The following is a 22657-nucleotide window of genomic DNA, read 5'->3' as shown; positions in this document are numbered from 1 at the left end:
TGAATGGAGACAAGTCATTTAATGTGGTATACAATACCTCGAACGGTTACAATACCAGCTGTATAGACCGTTAGAGGCCCATCAAAGCCTACATTACTGAGCCTAAAGGTGTTACCAAAAAGAGGCATTAAAGCCACAATAAAAGCCATAATGGCTAAATGCTGTGAAAACATATATAAACACTCATCAAAACCAAAACAAGGTACATACAATCCCAAATACAAAAATACTCCATAGCTTTGATCTCTGATACTTTCTTGAGGCTTCCATACGCTGACTTTATCATCAGATACTCTCTGGCAGGCACCACACCGGTGACCACCTAAAGAGAACTTTGTGCAACATTTTCAGGTACAAGGATGAGGTGGCCGGCTCATCTGGACGAGTCTACTTGATTGACGATTTTTGCTTCGTCAGTTTGGTGCGGTCTTTGAGAACGATATTTTCGTATCTAGGTTCGAGAATGTAGTTCCATTCAACTTACAAGTCCAGATGGAGCCCAACACTCTCCAGGATTCTGCAACGTTAGCTCTGCAAATCCAAACACTCATAGCCAGTGTGGAAGAGCTTACCCGACAAAACCAAGAAATGAGATTACAGCTGCAGCAAGAGGAGACTGCTTTTATAAATATAAAGTGACTGCTTATATATATATATATATATATATATATATATATATATATATATATATATATATATATTGATGAGCTTGGGAGCAATGGCTTATGTTTTATGGTCTTCCAAACTGTCTTTCATAGTCTGGTCGCTCAACATAGGAGTCTTTTCATTAAAATAATGGGTCCTTCTTTTTGGGTTTAGGCTCATCATCAGGCCTTCTAGGACCAAATGTGCCAATATGGGAAAGTTGTGCCCAGTTTTGAATTAAACTTATCGTAGGAGAATGTGGACGTGAATGATGATATACCATTAGATTGTGGTTTTTCTATAAAATGTTGGCATCACTTTAGTGTCTTAGCCTAATTTTGGGCTTTGTTGGAGGGGGGAATCACACAAGCCCATTATTTTGTGAACACGATATAATAACAGTGTCATTTCCTTTAGTTTACATATGATTTTTTTCCATCACTAACTTGATCGTTGGAGTACTTCTAATCGACCAACCTCATTAATTGGCTTCCAGCCTAGTATAAATAGGCTATCTTCATTTGGTAGACCTTTATGATTAAATGATTAAATTCATAATTTCTAATAATTTAAATTTTTAAAAAATTGATAATTTATCATAATATTTGAGTAAAAGACTTTGAATATGATCCCTATCTTTTTTTTCTCTACCATCCATTTAAAATGTTAAAAATATAATGTGTTGGGCCCCACATTAAAAGGAAGTCTGGGCCTGCATGTTAGAAGGAGCATTAGAATTATAATTAAACTTTAAATTCACAATTTTCTAATATATTAAACTTTTGGGAAAATTAGTAATATATCACCTAACATCTACACATACCTATTTGCTAGAGGGGGTGGACTAATTGATAGAAATTTAGTATAAATGAAATCAGCTATATGACTATTGCACTATGATGTTGATCATGTGTATTTTTTTTCATGATAAATCCTTTAGTAAAAAAAAAAGAAAAAAGAAAGAGGTTATATTAAGTGTAACCAAAACCTCGTAATGAAAAATTAATCAATACCCTACAAGTAATGCTGTTTCTTCTCATATAAATAGGTCTTACTATGAATTTAGTTGGTAGAGCCCTTTATTATGTGAGATGAGTAAATAATAGTCTCGAAATATTGAATAATTATTCTTGAAGTTGATAGTTGAGAGAGAAGATTCACAACTTAAAAATCAACATGACTCAAACACCATAAACTTAAACAGGCAAAAATACGCAAAGTTCCAATATAATTGCCCAAATGAACCTACCAATATCTAAGATTGTCGTGCTCTTGGTTAATGTTGGGCGGCAGCTCCTATTTGAAATCTTGTATTTCTTTCATTGTGAGGAAAACAAGATGCCATCATTTATTACAGCAATAGGGTTTTTAATTGATAAGTAAATTATTTATAATTAAAAAAAAATAAAAAGGCTTTTAATTGGTAAGTTACTCATTTAATCGCACACCCAATTAATTTTAAATTGTTCTTAGTTCTTACCCTCTGCTATTGTATTGCATTATAGCAACATTAGTTTATAGATCAATGATTTTGATAGATGGTAACAACAGGAAAGATGGGTGAATCCACTACATCAAGCCATGAATGTTCTACACAATGTCAACATTTGTAGTGTGGTACATAAGGAGATCCATGGTCCTTTCACCAATTGCAGCTTGTGCATCCTCCAGTATATAACCAACATTTCACTAGTTAAGCCAAGAGCATTGCCGTTCAGTTGGTACTTTTTAATGTTTTCACTAGAGGCATCTTAAATTCAAATCCTTTTCTTGTAGGTTTCAAAAAAAAAAAAAAAAAAAAAATCCTCTTCTCGTATGTTGTAACTATTGAATTTTCCATAGTCAAAAACTTAGAACAAGGCAATAGGTCGCTTTATTGTGTTCTAATTTATATAAATGGAAAGATGAGCACGGCAGTTCAGCATCCATGGTGTCTGCTGTGACAATATAAAATCGGATCGAGATGTATTTGTCCACCGTGTGCGTGTCCTCCAATTACAATTTCCCAACTTAACGTTGACTGAAACTGGTGCGTGTCAACATAACAGAATATGTAGGCACCGAATGACTGCTAACCTTACTTATAAAATTATGATATCCAAGAAAGCAATTGAATTACAACTCATTTAAAGCATGTGAAAATCTAGCAACAAAATTGTCACCTAGCATTGTCTGAGTTCCACATACCCAAAAAGGAAAATAAAAAGGTAAAAACAAAATAAATTTAATAAAAAAAAAAATGTTACAACAAGCGAGACCACAACACTAAAAATCTGCTCGGAGAGGCAAAGAAACTGCACTCTTCACTGAGTCAGGTTAAAAAGGTCCAAAAAAAAAAAAAAAGAAAGGCCGAAATTTGATGAGGCATACAAAACATTATTCCCCAAAAAAAATTGGAAAGAGAGAGAGAGAGAGAGAGAGAGAGAGAGAGATGGAAGAAACCAACTTATTGTTTATTGGTCGCTCAGCAAACAAAATTTTGGAGAAGCCATCCAAGCCATTACCCAATCTATATCCATACTTGATCTCTACAATATTCTCGCACAATGACAGGCACACTGGTGGGTGGGACCTAACAGAAGCACGAAAGCACATATATTAATTAGATTCATAAGAATATAAATTAAATGTATGTATGAACATATATGACCTACTAGTGAGGTTAAGCAAAGGGCATGTCTTAAAAATGCAGCACTTCCTCTCAAAGCATATGCACAATTAAGTTTGTCAAAAGTAATTGAAATAAAGTTAGGCCCACATAGAATGTATGAAATTTTACATTTCTGTTATAACAATTAATGCTATGTTTAGAAGTTTTGAGAGAGAGGAGAGTAGAGAGGAGTAGAGGGAAGGAGAGTAGTGGAGAGGAGAGTAGAGGGAAATAGTTATCCTCCACCTTTTTTGGATGTTTTTAAAATTAAGTAAGGGGGAGGGGTTAGTCTTTTCATTTGTAATTTTGTTAATATGGTAAGAGTAAATTTGATAATTCATTTGGTCAAGTATTTTTATGCTCCATTCTCCCTCCAAATCTCTCCAATTTTGGGGAATTAAAAATGAAGGGTTGGAAGTAGTTCAAACCCCTCCAAACCCCTCCCCCTTCTTCCTTAAAAAACATCCAAAAAGATAATTAAATTACTCTCCCTCCCTCTACTCTACTCCTCCTCCTTCCCCCAACATCCAAACATAACATAAGGCTCTAGGGGTGTCAATTTGTGTTGGCATGCCGTGTTTGTGTTCATATTGATGTGTCAAGTTACGGGTATATGAATTGACATAAACACAACCCATTTAATAATTGCATCAAAACTCCATCCCTAAATTAAGCTAATAGACTTTGACTTCATAAAATAACTTACCATGCCATAATCTGTGACTATCATTGAAACATAATCTGAAGGTGTTGCATCATAACTGCCAATAACAATCCAAATAAGAACTTCAAGGTCAGTTAGAAAAATCTCACTTGGGCTGCCTATCACCTAAATCATCAAAACTTACATCAGATTCAGAAGTTGCAGATTTTCACTATTAGTGCAACCATCCAAATAGTTAATGTCCTCTCTACCAGGAACCTTCGAAATGGCATCTGGATCACCTGCAAGAGATGAAACAGATACTTGATCCATAAATGGCCAGAGAGCACAAGGACAATCATAAATTGTAAGCACTTTACAAATCTAAAACCGTAGAGATGCATACCAAGCTCATTCGAGCATATTGAATCAAGTTGTACCCTTTCATGAAATTTATATGCCTCACAACATACTAAGACTGGTACTCGAAATTCATGGGCAACCATAGCAACACATGCAGTTCCAACTCTTGAATAAACTGTTCCATTAGATAATACTGATGAAGCTCCCAGAAAAACTCTAGTAACTTCATGCATGATATAAGAAACAGCATTTATATTAGCGTAAGTACAGCTAAGGCCCTTTCCCACCAACCTACGAAGTAAAAGTTGCCCCTCAAGCTTTGGGCGAGAGTCCACTATTACAACACGGAACTGTTTGCCAAGCTCATGGGCATGTAATAGAATCATTTCAACAGCAGAAGATGACCCATACGTAAGAAGAACATCGCCATCCCTTATTTTTGTAACAGCATGCTTGACTATCACCTTGTCTGCAAGTATGATCTTCTCATTTATGAATTGCTCAATATCTGACTGAAGAAATACTTTTGCTTCTGACTCAGAAAGAGTCAAAGGTAACTTAGCAACTCGATTCTTTAGAAACCTAATTGCATTACCCATGCTGATTGAAAGAGGCCTGCACTCATTAAGAAATGAAACATAACTATTTATTTTTGCAGTTAAGTCTCTAGTCAGTGTTTTTTCATCTGGTGTTGAGTAGTCTTTGATAGCCTCTTGAAATGCTTGAAGCATTGCGATGCAACGAGCATTGCCACCAGATATATCCCCTGATATATACTGTAATCCAACCTGACATAAACATTAAAAAATCATAATTAGGCAACAGTATAGTAATCTCTTTCACAGAGAATATCTTAAACCAAAGTACCAAACTGCTATACACCATCTCATTCACACTGTCATCTAGATCAGACCACTCCAAGGTAGAATGCAATAGTGGAACAAATAGAGTAGCCAGTACTAAACATTTAGTTGAGTTGACATGGTTTTCAAAACATTAATCTCCTCAGCTCATATATGTATGTAGTTGTTACTTCCAAGCAAATAACTCAATCAAAGGTGCAAGGTAACAAGTTCATATCGGTACCTTGTAAACAACAGGATGCACCGGATCAAGTTGGAAAAACTTTGACTCGAGATCAGGAAGCTGAGTTCCATGTTCATATTGAGGCAAATGCCTAAACAATTCAACTCTGTTCCTAGCTTCAGTTTGTTTTACCACTGCACGCCTTTTTGCCTTTTCAACTCGGCTTTTATCATCATATTGCATACGTGGATGAGGAGCATCTTTCTTTCTATCTTTCTCTGGTGGTCGGTCACCTCCCTTCTTCTCAGAAGATGCAACTGTAGCATTGTCATTCTTTTGTGAAGGAGGCTTTGTGGCTTTAGTTGGTTTCGCATTTGCTGAAGCCACTGCCCCAGAAGTAATAGCAGGTAATTTACTTCCTTCAGCTGATAGACATAGTAATGAAGAAAAGAATCATTACAAAGTGGCACTTAAGGATACAACGTAATGTTCCACAAAACAAACTAATAAAAAAAAGTAAAAATATCACAGATTGTTCTTTTAAGGCATACTACATTGTCAAAATAGAAAGGAAAAAGACAAAGGCCTGCAGGTGTGGAAAACACATTCCATAACAAACAATGAAGATGATGACACCATATTGCACATTCACCCAAATAGGTTCTAGCATGATAAACCATTAGCAAAAGAAAGACATGCACCTTTTGCAGCAGCTTTTGCAGCTCGCTGTGCCTCTTGAAGGGCACGCCTTTCAGCTTTCGAAGTTCTCTCCTTCAGTGGCTTCGAGTTTGCAGGTAGGTCATTTTGCATTTCAACTGATCCTCCTACTTTTTCTACAATTGTTTCTGGGTCAATAAATGCATCAATGGTCAATACTGGCAATGTAACCTTCCAAAGCAAGAATCATAAATAGTAGAGAGTTCCTTTTCTTATATATGATAGAGGAACCCCTCTGTGGCCACTGATATCAAGATATTACGAGCATTCAATTATATCTGGATTCAAACAAACTCCACTCAACTCAACAAATCATCGTTGTAGTTCTGACTTACCAAAGACCCACCCCACTTCTCACGCTTGTAAATTTGACACTACAAAAGATACGGTTGAGCAACACACTACGCCTGTATGAAGTAAACCCCGTAAAGAATTGAATTTGTATCCTACAAATTTCTACTTTATGAGATAAAATAAGGAATGGGGTTACAAGTTCAAAATTCATTGCCGTGGCACAATCTATTCACACACTGCCTAACTCATTGTTATAGAGGACAACTTGACTATAACTATAGTTATACCAATAAATTACACAAGGTATCCCATTTAACCATTGAAAATCTTTTCCTTGGTATTCCATAAATTGCTAGAATGGCATCATTATCCAATCTCGATCAATAATAACAACAATTATGTAGTATGTCAAAGAAATAACTTCCATGGATCAAGATTGGATCTCTAAAACTCAAGCTCAAGAAACTTTCAACTAACATGGCCATATGTATCTACAATTTACATTTTACAATCCATCAAAAGCAACAGCAACAGGTCCCGAGTTCCGGGTTTTGGTAAATTTGGGGTAAATCTGCTTACCAATTGCATCTCTTACAAAAGTAAAAGCTTTGTGCGGTGGATAATACAACCTTTAAAGGTCTCAAAAAAAATTAATTTGTACCTAATGTCACGTCATTCAAAATAAGTCACCAAATGTGAAAACAAACTTGACCATTATACCCAATAATCAAAACCAAAGATACCATTTTTTTTTTTAATTAATCTTTTCTTTTTGTTTTGGTTCCAATAGTAAAGAAAAAAATATATTAAGGTTAATTTGGGAAGCGAATTTTGGAAATACCAGTGAAACCAGGAGGCAAGGTTTTGACGACGGAGACGGTGGTCAAGCCACTGGCGGGGACGCTACTGGCCTTGACAGTAATGCCCTTCGACTCATCGTAAAACGACGCCGTGGGAGAGGACGAGATAATGATGTTGTTGTTGTTGTTGTTGTTGTAGCTTCCGACGGTGAGGGAGAGAGTGTCACGGCGGAGAGGGGAAACCGGAGGGAAGGGAACCGGACGGTGAGTGGTGTCGGAGGAGTGACGCGGCGGAGGGATCATCACCGGAGAGAGGGAGTTGCCGGAGGGAGAGAGGTCGGAGATTGGAGGAGGAGAGGAGGTGTTGGCGGCGGCGGCAGTGGTGGTGGTGGTGGCGGGGTTTGGGGTGGAGGTGGAGGTGGAGATCGGGTCGGGTGGGCCGGAGAAGGAGCGGTCAGGTGGTGGAGCGAAGAATCCGACTTGGCGGATCTTAGGGTCGCTGACAGTGCGTGAGGCTCGGCGAGGGTCCATTCGTTTGGGGGATTTTGGGTTTTTTTGGATGGGTGGCGGGAAAATTGGTATGGGCTTATGAGGGGAAATATGAAGGTTTTCTTCGAAATTTTTTTAAATTGTCGTCGAAAGTTTTGGGGTTTGGATTGATATCGCAATTGCCAGAGGGTTTTATGGAAATGGGAGGGGGGAGAGAGAGAGAGAGAGGGGGGAGAGAGAGTGGAGAGTTTACAGTGGAGAGCTCAGAGAGGAGAGGAGCGCTGCGCTACCAAAATAAATTAATAATTAGTATTTTTTTTTTAGAGAGAGAGAGAGATAAATATAGATAAATTCATAAAATAGAATAAAAAGTTTCATCCTTATTTTTTTGTTCCTTTTCTATTTCAAACCTCATAGTTTGTACTAATTTTTTAAAATACATATAATAAAAATTCAATTTATTGCGTGAACTCTAATCATAATTGTTTTTATCATCGGTATGAAATAAGATTTATTTCGACTACCATTTTGACTTGTATGAATTAAAAAATACAAATGCAAGTCAAAATAAAAAATAAAAAAAATAAGAGGGAAGAAAAGACCATAACCTTTGGGGTTTTTTTTTTTTTTTTTTTAAATTCTTTTAATAGATACAATATAGTTAATTTAATTTATAGATTCCGCTTCATGATTATTGCTTTTATTTAATGATAAGAGACTTCATCAATTGAGTTCTCTTATCAATTGAGTTAACCTTTGGATTTGATGTATCAATAAATCTATAGAAACACTCATGATTTTATTTGTCAAAAAATTTAGTATAAAATAATATTTCACAACTTTGATCACAATCATACACATATTTTTATCGGTACATATATATATATATATATATATATATATATATATATTCCATAGGATTAAGGGTCCGTTTGGATACCGCTTATTTTGCTGAAAACTAAAAACTGAAAATACTGTATTAAAATAATTTTATAAATGTGTGAATAGTGCTGTGGGACCCATTTTAATTTTTTTTTTTCCTGAATAAAGTGGTTGTAGGTCCTGGGAACAGTGCATAATGTCTCTTGAATAGTGTAATCCGCGTGCATCACAAAAAAAAAAAAAAAAAAAAAAAAAAAAAAAAAAAAGAGAAGAAGAAGAAGAAGGAGGAAATGCCAGACGCAGACGTTCGCTTTTTATCCTAATCCAAATGCCACCAAATCAACATTGGCTTTTTATCCTAATCCAAATGCCACCAAATCAACATGGTTTTATTCAGCTACTACAAAATCAGAAACAACAATATTAAAATATCTTAGGGAATAGACTTCATCTAAACTAATAAAGGAAACAACAACCTAGTTCTTTTGGCTAAGACATCAATAACATTGCCAAAGGCCTTGTAGCTAAATTGGCACCTCCCCACGTACAAAGTGTTCGGGGGTTTAAGGGAGAAAGGATTCGAGTTATGGAGTTAGCAGCATGTTGTAATTATTTCTAAAAAAAAAGACATCAATAACATTATCTTGCCTTTTGGTGCATCATAAAAATATCATTTATGAGATTATGTAGTCAAAAGTTTTGTAGTTAATGGTATTACCTCTCCTTATTTATGAAAAAAACTAATGTTAAAATCTCTTATTCCCACTTATAAAAATTATATTTAAAAAAAAAAAAAAAGAATTTATGTGAAATTGATGTACCACTTTAACATGTTGGAAAAAAATATTTTGACTTTAATAATGCCCTGACTACATTTTCCATTGAGCTTGTCAAATCCAGAAGATAAATTCAATATCATATACAAAATCTTTCAAATATGACTAATTTGATATATCTATGCTCTTACTGCATTTTCCATAGAGACAGTCAAATTAATCCAAAAAATAGATACAAAATCAAATACAATTTTTTTTAAAAAAATATGACTAATGTGATATATCTATGCATAGGCACACCAATTAGTAATTCATGGTATAGTTAGTACTTTAAAATATGTAAAAAATAGTTTTTTTGGTTAGTGAGAAAGTGCCAAGTCCTCATAATCCAACCAAACTCTCTTCTATGGGAAAAGTTGGGAATACCACTTGAGTTAAGGTGCTCATTAATCATTATTATGCATATAGGCTGTGTTCATATTTGTTTGTTAAATTATTTCAAATGAAAAACTTGTACATTCAGACATCTCAGCCACTCTAAAGAAAACTAAAAATTTTAAGTAAAATAAAACTAATTAATTAATACTTTCAAATACTTGATTACATTGAATAGAAACTACAGTTAGATGCAATGCTGCTAAAAAAGCAGGGGTCAATATTACTATTATTTTGTCGATGGTAGTCAATATTAACATTATGAAAGTAAAGTAATTATGTATGATGGTCCAAACGTCTATAATAAGATAGAAAAAAAGATTAATTAGTTTATTTTTTCAAAGATAAGAAAATAATTTAACAAAAACACCACAGTTTGGATTAGATTGGAATGAAAATTGGTGAGTATCCACGTGGCTTTAGCAAACCAAGAAATGCCACATATCAAGATTAGGAGGCTGAGATGACAGGTGCTGTCTTATTCTTGAGAATTTAAATCAACGAAAGGGACATTATTTATCAGTGATATGATATGGCATTTTGATGCGTGATTGGACTAGCCAACAGAGAATAACAGTAGAGAAAAGCACCACGGAAAAAAAAAATATATATTATGTGATAAGGAAGAACAAAAAGAAACGGAAGGAGGAAGATAATCTGAGCACTTTGTGTACCACTGGAAGCAACGGTGCAAAATTAACTTGTGCTGTGTGTAAATGTAATAAAAGGAGAGAATCTGTTTTATGATCTGGTACAGTTGTTCTTTTAAACTTGATTAAAGTCGCATAACTTTTTTTCACTTTAATGGAAGTAGTGATGCATAAGGCCTGTTTGATAATATTGCTATAATAATATTGTTTGTATTATTTTAAAAATATGTGTAAGTAAAAAAATGTGTGAAAATATATTTAATGTTATTTAAAGTTTAAACATTGAAAACTATTGTGTAAACAATAATAACAAACGGGACTTAATTATCCACCACTTATAACTTATAGTTTTAATAAATTGTTGAAAAAGTTATGATTTCAATAAATTTTGAAAAAAGGTTATGTTAATTGAGAATTGTTTAAGTTTGCTTAAAAGATAAAGTTTTATGCAAGGTTTCATTTAACAAAAACATGTTTGATACATTAAATGAAGATTATATTAGGAATAAAAATTTTATTACTGATGTTGTGGATTCAAGTTAGAATCAATAACAAATTATCATTTATGATTTGTTTTAAAATTATTGTGAATGCGTTGTTGAAGTAGCACTTCTCATTGAAAATAAATTAGTAATGTTACAGTCACAAACTAGTTTATAACATTTTTACAAACTGTTAATGTGGTCAGGTTTTACTCTGAGCTCACCACTAATACCACTATTTCACTTACTAATAACCACTCACTACATCAGCAATTTGTTAAAAATATTGTAATATAATTTATATCTCTAGCATTTTTCAATAGGAGATGGAGATGTTGTAATAGAATAAATATTCATATTTTTATATTTGGTTCTAAAATTGGAATAAAATATCGAGGAGTACTACGTCCACAATATTTTCACAACAAATCCTTGTTGACAAGTTTTTAATTTAAATCCAACACTGAAATTACTTTTTAACTCACTAGTAACAGCAAGTAACAACTTGTCACATAAGATTTGTTATGAAAATGTTGTGGACATATCATTTTTCAAGCTCATGTTTTATTTCACTAACTATATTTATGAAGCTATAAAATTATATTTACACTAATTATGGAACTCATTTCTCTTTTTTTTTTTTAGAAAGATATGGAACTCAGTTGTCCTAAAATAGATATTTTTAAAGTTAACATCATGACCTATTTTTCTAAATCAATACGCATATCAAAATTTAAAGCAAACATTTTCGCATCTCAAGTATATAAATAGCAACAAATACGAGTGTGTTTATATCATTATATGCACGCATGCTTGTTTAAAATTTACTAAAACAATGATAATAAAAATATTTCGCATCCCAATTATATATTTATATATATATATATATATATATATAGTGTAATGTTAACTAATATTATACAATTCAATATTTTTTTTTATCAAAAACGACAAAGGGGAATGGATTAGAGGTTTCGCGAGGGCTGTTGGGCATACAACTAGTGTTGCTACGGAGTTTTGGACACTTAAACTCCTTGCTGTGATTCTTGAGCTTGATGCAAAGCTTATCGTGGAATTGATGCAAAAGGAAGATTGTAATCAAAATAGCATAGATGCCTTAGTGAGTGACTATAAGTCAGGTCTGAGAGAAATTCCTATGGTTCAAATTCAATGTTGTTATCGCGAGGCAAATAAATATACCAACGCGCTTGCTAGGAGGGGGGCCTTACTCCCACAAGATTTTGTTGTTTTCTTAGAACCCCCGGCGGATGTCGCCTTTTTACTCAGTCTGGACTCCGCTGGGATGGTTTATGAACATTCTGTAACTGCTATTTAGTTTAACGCATTTCCCTTTCTACCAAAAAAATAAATAAATAAATATTTTTTATTTATTAAAAGTGAATTTTGACAAACTTACTAATTGATCACATTTTCTTCTTATACTGTTTACCAACACACTCCCTAGTGAAGGTGAGGAAGACTCGAACCTAAGACTTAAGTCTCGTTAGCCCAAGACCCGGTAAATAGACCATCTAAGCATCTACCACGTTGGTATCTATTAAATGTTTGTACTTTAATATTATGCATAAAAAATGAATTTTTGAATCGAATAATAAAAAACATTTGATTTTGTACAAAATTTTGAATGTATGTTAAGAACATAGAAAACATAAGATTTTCAAAATTTAAATCCAATAAAAATTTATTAGGTGATATTACATTTTTTTCAAGTTATATCATGCATAAATTTTTAAAAATTTAATCCAAAAAAAGTTATCGTTTAATGTAACATTTTTTAAAGTGATATTAACTCTTTTAGCGAGAGCCGAAGCAACTTCATCCATGATAACTCTTTTTCTTTTCATCTTTTTAGGATTATAATTTTTATAACTATTATATGCATATAAAGAGTTTCTGTTTTTGGATAAACATAATCTTTAAAATTATTAAAGCCAATAAAAAATAATAATTACAACCATTTTAAAGAAAAAGGAAATAATACCCAAAGTCTTGTAGTTCAATGATGACTAAGGATCCGTTTTGATACAATTTATTTTGCTGAAAACTGAAAATACTATAGCAAAATAATTTTTAAATGTGTGAATAATACCGTGAAACCTATTTTTAATATTTTTTTAAAATAAGGTGACTGTAGGTCTTATAAGCAGTGCATGAATAATAAAATTTATCTCCCTAAAACGCGTGTAAAAAAAACCAAAAACAAAACAAAACAAAACTGAAAACGCAGATGCAGTAAACGTGCTATCCAAACAGTCACTAAACAGTTCAATGGTGACATTGTTTAGTCTTCCTTCCGAGTACAACCAGGATTCAAATCTACCACCTTCGCATGTAGTAATAGAATAGCCATTGCCCATTCCTCAGCAGGATCTATTCCCACAAACCAAATATACCTTTAAATTTTTTTTTTTTTTTTTTCTATTTTTTAAAAAGCGGTACTAGTATCAACTTCAAATGTCACTCTGAGTTAAAGCCTTTTTTTTTTTTTTAATCAAGATCCAAAAGAACAACCGGTAATGTTGATTTGTTGAGAGTAACTAGCAAAAGAAAAACCAAGTAGAACAATAAGACCAGATAATCTTACATTGTAGGATATGTTCAGATTCTAATAAGAAAAGTATTTAAATCCTTAATAGTACAGATCCATGATTAAACACCACCAAGTACCACTTGATTGGTTCATTTTCTTCCAAAAATTAAATGCATAATCATATGAAACTTGGACAGATTGGTCCCTTGGAAAGACCAAGACGAACTTCCATCCCATGATGCGTATTGAGAGGCCGGAGGGTCTCAGAGTCTTTGGGATCTGCAAACAGCACCAACGAACAATTTTAAAACCCAGGACATGCCAGAGCGTTAATAAACACTAGTCATTACCATATTGTTCATCTGCCAACATGACTCTAATATTTCATCAATAAGTTATTGCGAAGAACCAAGTGATTAGAGGGGAATTTTTTTTGAAAAGAATGTAACCTTTCCATGCTCATGAAGAACGGGATAATAATCCATTAAGAAACTAGGCAATTATACTTGCTAACACAAACTTCAATTTCCAAAGACCCATGCACAAACATTATTTTTATTTTTTTTAATAAATAAATGAAGAAATTTGCAGAAAGTTATCATTTTTTACAAGGAAATACCTTAATTCATGATTTCAAAAAAGAGATTTCTCATTCATTTCTTTAGTTATTATAGATACATTAAGCAAAAGTCTCAAAAGAATCAATAACTCAACTCCCTTGTACTTCTATTTAGCCAAGTTGTTCGAGAAAAATGGCAGGAATAATCCAGAATAAAAATACTAAGCATCAAGCAATCAATCTTTAAGTAAAATTGAATGCAGGGGAAACGAGGGCAGTGACCACACTTGTGAGCCCCCTTATTTTCATTAATAATAATAATAATAATAAAAATGCAGGGAAAATGAGTAAAAAAATCTCTTAAACCTTAAACTTTTTTTTTTGGGGGTAAGTAATGGCTTAAACCTTAAGTAAGACGTTAGACATTTCTGCAGACTTTAACTTACTGAGAGGATGCAGATAAATATAAAAGCTTTACAATGAAGAATCACTAGAGGATGTTATCAGTTATTGAAATTGAAGCAGATCAAACCAAAATTTCAAAATAGAATAGCAATGGTTAGAATTCCCAATTTCAATTGGTTGGTTTATGAACAGAATTTCCTTACCATTCAGATAATCCTCAAAACCAAATTCATCCAAGCTTCCTGTAAGAGCCTCAAGACCCAGCATTGAAGATGAAATTGCTCCTGGAGGCCTCTGGAACCTACAATTATTTCAAAGAAATTATCACAAAAGGAACAAGGAATTGAATGGCATATGATATTCCCAATATCACATGTATGTAAATCTGATAGAAATGATTATAACAACTAAATTTTAAAGGGCATAAAACTTTATATGAATTGAAGTACCCAAAGAAGAAAAGCAGAAAAATGTGTTAGGTTGCACACTTGCTGCACATACAATGATAAATATTTACATGCATTCACTATGCCCATGGGCCTTAGCTAGGAGGTAAGTTAAGGAGTGAGGTTAAGGTATCATTGTAATCTGAATGGCAAATGCAAATTCAGCTATTATCACAGAAATAAAAGCAGCATTATGCAACAAGTAGATCTATAACCAATGTCAGAATTATATGGTCTACAATCCAAATGAAGAAGCCAAATGGGCTCCTTTTTTGGATGTGGTTGTGGTTGCTGGCATCAAAAGTTTTGGTTACTATAGGTAGACATCGGTGATGAAAAATGCCAGAGTTGGCAACAGACACCAAAGTTAGTGGCAGAGGGTCTTTTGCTCTAAATTTAAGATAAATTACCGTTTATCATAAAAGCTTAAATTGTTAAGAAATAATAAATTTAATCGTTTAACTATTATTCTAACACTCTCCCTCAAGTGAGCCCCCAACCGGCCTTTTTAAGTGGGACTCAACACGTGGTTTTTATTTTTTATTTTAATAGGAAGAGTGGAAAAAGGGTTCAAACTCAAGACCACTTGCTCTAATACCATGTAAATCTCGACAAGTGTGCACAAATCTAGACAAGTGTGCACAGCGTTAATCACACACATGCTTACCATGTTAATCTTGAGAAGAGTACAATAAAGCCCCTGTTTAAATACATAACCTAGCTGTACTTACAGGATTTTGCAGTTTTTTTTTGAAAGACTAATTTTCCTTGAAAATTTGATTGCATTATGTAATTCCTTTTTTTTTTGGTGGGGGGGGGGGGATTCTTTTTCCTCAAAATAAAAAAGCGCATGCCTTTGATGCAAATTATGTTATAGGTTCTGGTGGTTTTCTGTTTGGTGCAAGAAAAGAACATATAACCTTTTCTAGTTCTATGCCTACAGTCTGACGAATATTGTTAAATGCAGTATCCTAGTATCCTTCCACCTGTTTCAAATAGAAGTGAAAATTTTGGACAAAATCCTTCTATTCAATGTATTTTTAAAATAGACACTAGCAAGAGGAAAAGATTCTGGATACATAATAAACATTTACCCCAGGTCCCAACCATCAACATATGATACAAAACCCCAAGGGGTTGGCTTAGTGGTTTCTAAGTCCTCATGATATCCATGATATCTTGGGTTCGAAACCTCTTGCTAGCATCTTGGGGTCACTTCCAAGGAATTTCTCCCTGTAATAACCCGGAGTGTGTGAGATGGGTAACTGCATGCACCCAAACTCCTAAATGAATAGTTAGATACTCAAAGAGGTTTGGATACCCTCATTTTTAAAACAAAAAAAACATATGATACAACTGCTAACAGACAATAACTGACTATTATTATGGAATTTTCCATGTCTCAACTCCTAACATCCAAAAGCATATAACATTAAGTCACATCAACAAGAACGTTAAACAGCCATATACCTACACACATGGTTTGATTAGATTGTTCAAAAAATCCTTCTTTAGAAGTGGCAATTTTTTTGAGTCGCTTGAGATGGTTTAATCATGTACAAAGGATATCAAAGAAGACGAGTAAGTTGATTCAAGTTGAATGTTCTATTGAGGATCCACATCCAAGATTCCAAATCAAAGTTTTGGTGGTTGTTTTTGAAAAAAATAGTTTCATTGAGAAAAAGTAGAAGTTGGAATACACAAAAATGTGCACCAAAATACACATGAAGGATTCTTTGAAGTATCACTCTTTAAACCCATAAACACCTAAAAAGCACAGAACACAACAACCTAGGAAGCATGGACACGGAAATGACATAAGATACAACAGCATGGCAATTCTTGACAAAAATTAGGATACGACATGTATCATTAGGTATATTAGTTTATTTAATCTTTTAACATTAATAAGAATGATATAAATATTTAAAATACTTAAAAAAAAAAAATTGAAAACTTTAAAAACATATCTAAACTCAAAGGAGAGCTTATTTTCTTTTTGTACAACTTTTCAAAACCTCACTTTTTTTTCAAGTACAAGTATACTTTAGCTGACTTCCAAAAAAAAAAAATCAACAAAAAGCCAATTTAGCTGAGGCCAAACAGACTAAAATTTTTGTTTTTCCTCCCACCACACCGAGGACATGCATGCAGAGTGTCCTTAGCATGCTGACATGGACACACTAATTTATAAACAAAGGAAGAAAAAAAAAAAATACATGGACGTAGACGATATACAACAATTCTTTACTATATAGGACATGACACAATGGCAGTTTGACGATTAATTAATTAATATATATATTTTTAGACACATTTGAGTTTATTTTAGGTTTTAAAAAATAAGTAAAAATCATCAAAATCTCAGAAAACATATTTAAAATTAATTTCAAATTAATAATAGATAACAAAGCACATTGATACTAATAACCAATGTTGCAACTATCAGGCTGCTACAATTCCATGCTAATAATAATTAAAAAATTATGACTAAACTCTCAATCTATTAAATTATTAAACTAACAAATTAAACATTTTGAATTCTATTGTTTTAGTACAGTTCAAAAAAATGTGTGATTTAGTGGGAGAAAAAGGGCTAAGCCACTATGAAGAACAGAGTAGAAAGCATAATTGAAACCAAAAAAGAAACCTACTCACTCGACTTCGAGAGATTGGTGACGGCAACAAGATAGAACTACTGCACCTAGTTGAGATGAGCACCAGTGAGCCAAGAACGAAGCCTCTAAGGTGCAAATCGACCAGATCAAGAGAGATGAGAGTTTTGGCGTACAAATTCGAGAAAGGTAGAGATCAATTGAGCATTTAGATCAGATTGTGCCACCTCATAGATTTTCTTTTCAATTTTTTTCACTGTTGTGTTGACCCTAATTAATTTGTTGAGGATCCATCGCTGACCCCAAAAATTTGGGATTAAGGGTTGTTGTTGTTGTGTGTTGATCATGCCCAACCATGTCAAGATTATAAAATAAAAATAAAAGTTCACCATACAGCTCATGGACAGGCAGGGCAATCTGCCATGTCCATGCTTCATAGGTTAACATTATGGACTGCATATTTCCAATCAGGAACCCTAGCTGATGAAATCTTCACCCATTGTATAGTCCTACAATCAAGGAGGCATTTGAAAATTTTCTTCTTATGCAAATTACTTCGAGGGTTTGGGTTTTCAACTCAAACATAAACCCAACTATGCTCAAATAAAGACACAAATCATAATCACCAATAGAATGAATAACCCCAAAATTGTGTACATTACCATATTCATGTTCTTCAACACTTTCTAACTTCCAAGGAAAAAAAAGAAAAAGAAAAAACACAACTGTTCGTCAATAAGGAGTGGGAAAAACTCATACCGAGACAGAATTTGCTTGTCAAGATCCATCTTCAGTGGAAATGCACTTCCATATGTGTTTGCCAAGATCTTCCTATTCATCTCCTCTTGTGTCTTCATTGCCTAACAGGTACATTTGAACCAAAAAATAAATAAACAAACCAGTATTTTAATCCCCCCTTTTTTTTTTCTGGAGAAAATAGTTCCAGGAATCATTCTCAATCGCTATGTCAACATTGACCCATACTGTGCAACATCATTCAAATTTTCCTCTGCAATCAAATTTTCACTTGAAATATATTTTCCCTAGAAACAAACAGAACCCTAAGAGAACAGATATATATATATATATATATATATAAAGTATAAACCGAAACTGAAATTAACCTAGCTAAATATCACAAGAATGAGGAATCATTCTCAAGGCTCTCTAACTACAACATCGCATATATTTCTTTATCCAAAACTACAATTTAAATTTTCGACGGAAAATATTTTCACAAACTGTGACCTAACAGAGCAAATACACAAACGCCGAAACTAAAACTAACCTAGCTAGTTTTCCTTTACTCCTAACTTTTCTGAGTAACCAAACATAGAAATAAGTTATTTTAAAAAAAAAATCAATAAAAAAAATCAATAAAAAAAATCATAAAAATTGAGAAAAATAAATAGAGAGAGTGATTAATTTACAGATTGATAAGCGGATTCGAGAGGATGAGATCCAACGATGTCGCTCTTGACGCCATGGAGTCCGAATCGGAGCGCGTCGTTTTGGATCCCTCCGATTTCGTGAGCTATGGTCTTCGTTGCCTCCATTTTTGTTGTTCTTCGATTTTCTTCTTTGTGTGTGAGAGTGAGTGTTTTTTTTTTTTTTTTTGCAGACTTTGTGAGCAAGAAAATAATGTAGTAGAGGGAGAGAGACTTGTGCGAAAAGTTATACTGTGGAAAAGTGAAAACGTCGTCGTTTTTATGTGTTAAGTTCTGTGTTAATGGGCTGGTTGGGCCCATACTGGGTCCAAAGCGTGGTTGACTTTTGAATTTGAAAGAGTTAAGGCTTGAAGCCCAGTTAATTTCCAATGGTTTATGATTGTTATAGGCCAGCCTATGTTGATTATGATTAGAATTTTGAACTTCATATCAATGGAGTCGGTGTAGCTAAGAAAGGCAAATCAAAGGAATTTCCTTGGAATAATGCTATTTCACTCATTCTTATTTCTGCTAACCTTCACAAACTTTGATCTTAGCCTTTTGTTATGGGATACAGTGTTCAAATGTATATTTAATTGACTTTCGGAATTGATGCTAAAGATCATAGTGTTTGTGATTGTGATAATAGTTTTTTTTTTTTTTTTTTTTTTTAAATTGGGTCTCTGGTTTTATTTATGGCTCTTTAGCATACTATCAATGTGGGCCACTTCCTTTTTCAATAAAAGAACTCTCACTTCATAGTAACTTGGGGACTTTATACCAATTTCTTATCATCCAATGGATTGAATTGAAACTTCGTTAAATGAAATTGCTGCTTCATACATCCACCTTGCTATATCAACACATTTTTTTTTCTTTCTTAACTCTTTCTTGTAAGCATCAATAACGGTTTTCTGAATTCCCTTTCCATTATTTCCCATTTGTGGTGTTTTAGGGAGGAGTGACGAATAAATCCATAGGACCCACTTGCCTTGGTGTCTTTTTGCTAGTGCCACTACTTCCTACATTTTGCACCCGTTTTCATGAGCATAAACTTCAACGACCTCATTCTCCTCTTTCTCATCAAAAGGCACATCATCAAAATCAATTGTTAAATTCAACACACATTTGAGTGGAATGCTAAATTGCTAATGCATGCAAACAATGTGGCACAATAAGGAAAACACACTTTAGAATGGAAAAAATATTTGAAAGTCTATCAACCAATAAAAAAGTGAAACATGACACTTCATTAAATATCCCCACCTACACCCCACTTCTTTCTCTGCCTCTATCTCATGCACACGACTTCTAGTTTCTAACTCTTCGATTTCTACCCTTCTCACTTTTGAATTTCTTTTCATCTTTATCATCACCTTTATCAATTTATATTTTGTCTTCCATTTTGTTATTCTTTATGTTTGTGTCTTCAACCCAGTACCAGTGCTTCTTCAGTTCTTCTCCACTTTTCACTCTCTTTTTCTCATCATGACCTTTTTGTCTTGTTTTTGTTTTTGTTGTAGCTGTATAGGTATGTTCGTTCTCTTTTTGTTGTTGAGGTTTTTGCTTTTTGGTGTACAGAGTCAAAGGGTAGTAGGGAATTTTTCAAACCATGAGAATTGATCACGGTTCTCAAAACCATATGGTTGAACCACAGTTCTTAGAACCGTGTGGTTGGACCATGTTCAAACAGTTTCCTTCTTTTTTTGCATAGACAAGTTCTTAGAGTTAAAAGTATAGCATTTAGGAAAGGTTCACGGTTAACCTAGTTAGACTGTATGGTTCGGCTCGGGTATGAAAGTCATGATTTAATCACTTAATAAGCCTAAGAAAAATTCAATAAGAGTTTAATTAGAGCTATATTCACATCTATTAAAGTAACTAAACAATTACCACATATAAATAATTTCATACATTCATATTTTTTTTTCATGAATGACCTAACTACTAAGAAAGAGAGGAGTTAGTTTTATTTCAAGTTTCTAGGTTGTAGGTTTCTAAGAAAAACCCAAATAAAATGAAAAAAAAAAGTATTTTAAGAGAAGATTTTATGTTTTTGGGGCAAATTTTAAAAAAGAGAGAGAAAAAGAAAGAGAGGATTCATAGGTTTTTAGAATGAGTAAAAAATAAAAGGTTTTGAAATGAAAAATTTAGAGAGAGAGAGAGAGAGAGAGAGAGAGAGAGAGAGAGAGAGATACTTGTTGAGTCTATAGAGTCGTGGGGTTGAGAGAGAGCTATGGGGTTGGGTTGGCTAACTTGAGTGGAGTGAATGTGGTTGTGGTTCCAAATGTTCTAAAATATGTTAAGGTGAAAGAGGGTGGCTTAAGTGTATGGTAGCACACCACAATATTGGTTTTTATTTATTAAATCAATGGCTTTTAATCAACCATATTTATATCCAACTACTATAACTCAAATTAATTAGGATTTTTTTTTTAAATACAAAAAGCTCACAAATGTGAGCTGTGCTTAATAAGAAAAGATCTAAAATGTGCGCTTCGTTTTAGAGGAAAAAACTCCAAACGGAGCTTGTGCACTTCACGCTTAGACATGCTTAAAGCGCACTTTTAACAACATTGATACATAGGCACCCATTGTTTATTCGTTCGCAACAAGTTTTATAGATCTTTCAAGTGTGTTGATAAACTTTTGTCGTTGACGTGGATTTGAAGAAAATTTCTTTTGTTGGTGGCATGAGGTATATAACTTGAGCATATAGGTAAGGAAAATATTTTTCAGCCATAGTTTGGGAGTGGCTATTCACATTAAGAATGAACCTTATTTATTTTTATTTTTTGAAGTTAACTTAAAGAGAGAAGGTTTCATATTCAGGAGTTCTTGGGGTTAGTTATTCTTCAAGGAATGTTGTAATGGTGTTTGCAAAGTGTTAAGCATCTGTTGGTGATGTTGTTATTAACCACAAGCTTTTTTTTTTGGAGGTTATAAACGTGTTGTGCTTCATTTAGCAACACAATGGCTCATGTTGTTTGGACATGGTTTATTTCAGTAAAGTTGCAAATCAACATAGATAGCTCATTAACTTGTGGTCCATAAAGATGCCATTTTTTTATAGAGAGTTTCAACCTATAGCGTCTGCTTCTGATGTAGCTCTTTATCATCAGACCAAGACACTAATCAGTTTTTGGTGTAGGTAGGAATTGAACCCCAGATCTCTTATACAACCATCAGAGATTTTACCAGTTGAGCTAACTGAAACCTACATGCCATTTAATAAAGATGGAGTCTAAAGAAATGGATGCAAGGACATACTTTAGCTAGGCTAGGCCATAATCTAAAATAAATATTGGACAACAATCAATTTTGTGTAATATGATATTGGTGCTAGGATTCATAGGGCTCATAGTGGAATATCTTATGAGGCCACCAATTCCCCAAGCATGATATGTGTTAAAAAATGTAACAAAGTTTATATTGACATATTTTACTTTGCTTCTTTGACTAAGAAAATACCTTTCTCCCCTTTTAAACAATAGTGGCCCTTGTCAAGGTTGCTTCAAACCCAATCATATTAACCGTTAAAGATTGATTTGATTAGTTTGTATGATGTATTGTAACACTATACTATAGCTATGTACATAAACTACATGTAGGATAGATTAGTGGAGAGTTAAAAGACCTGTAGTTTTGGTATACTCATAGTTAGTTAGTTAGTTAGTTAGTTACTCATTGTTTTGACACTTGTATAGCTGCTATAGGATATTTGGTTAGTTAGCTTTCTGTTATTCTTTTCTTGCCATTCTAATCTTGCAATATAAGGAACAGAGCAAGATATTTATCAATA

General features: G+C 33.5%; 2 protein-coding genes across 2 annotated transcripts; both read right to left on the bottom strand.

The window, feature by feature from the left end:
- Window positions 1-2699: 2699 nt before the first annotated feature.
- Window positions 2700-7930, bottom strand: LOC126713937 (probable translation initiation factor eIF-2B subunit delta). Its single transcript, XM_050413900.1, has 7 exons — window positions 7180-7930; window positions 6029-6172; window positions 5388-5752; window positions 4345-5089; window positions 4144-4240; window positions 4002-4056; window positions 2700-3217 (listed from the first exon to the last, which is right to left on the bottom strand). Exons 1-7 carry the CDS (start codon window positions 7667-7669, stop codon window positions 3155-3157), a joined length of 1959 nt encoding a protein of 652 aa, XP_050269857.1. The 5' UTR covers window positions 7670-7930; the 3' UTR covers window positions 2700-3154.
- Window positions 7931-13411: 5481 nt separating this feature from the next.
- Window positions 13412-19079, bottom strand: LOC126713936 (cyclin-B1-2-like). The gene is made up of 4 exons (XM_050413899.1): window positions 18859-19079; window positions 18188-18288; window positions 14571-14668; window positions 13412-13682 (listed from the first exon to the last, which is right to left on the bottom strand). The coding sequence occupies exons 1-4, from the start codon at window positions 18982-18984 to the stop codon at window positions 13582-13584; spliced, it is 426 nt and encodes a 141-aa protein (XP_050269856.1). The 5' UTR covers window positions 18985-19079; the 3' UTR covers window positions 13412-13581.
- Between the last annotated feature and the right edge of the window lie 3578 nt (window positions 19080-22657).

The sequence above is a fragment of the Quercus robur genome, chromosome 2, assembly GCF_932294415.1.
Source record: "Quercus robur chromosome 2, dhQueRobu3.1, whole genome shotgun sequence".
Taxonomy (NCBI): Eukaryota; Viridiplantae; Streptophyta; class Magnoliopsida; order Fagales; family Fagaceae; genus Quercus; species Quercus robur.
The sequence above is the reverse complement of the archived record's forward strand: the minus strand, read 5'-3'. Positions and strand labels throughout refer to the sequence as shown.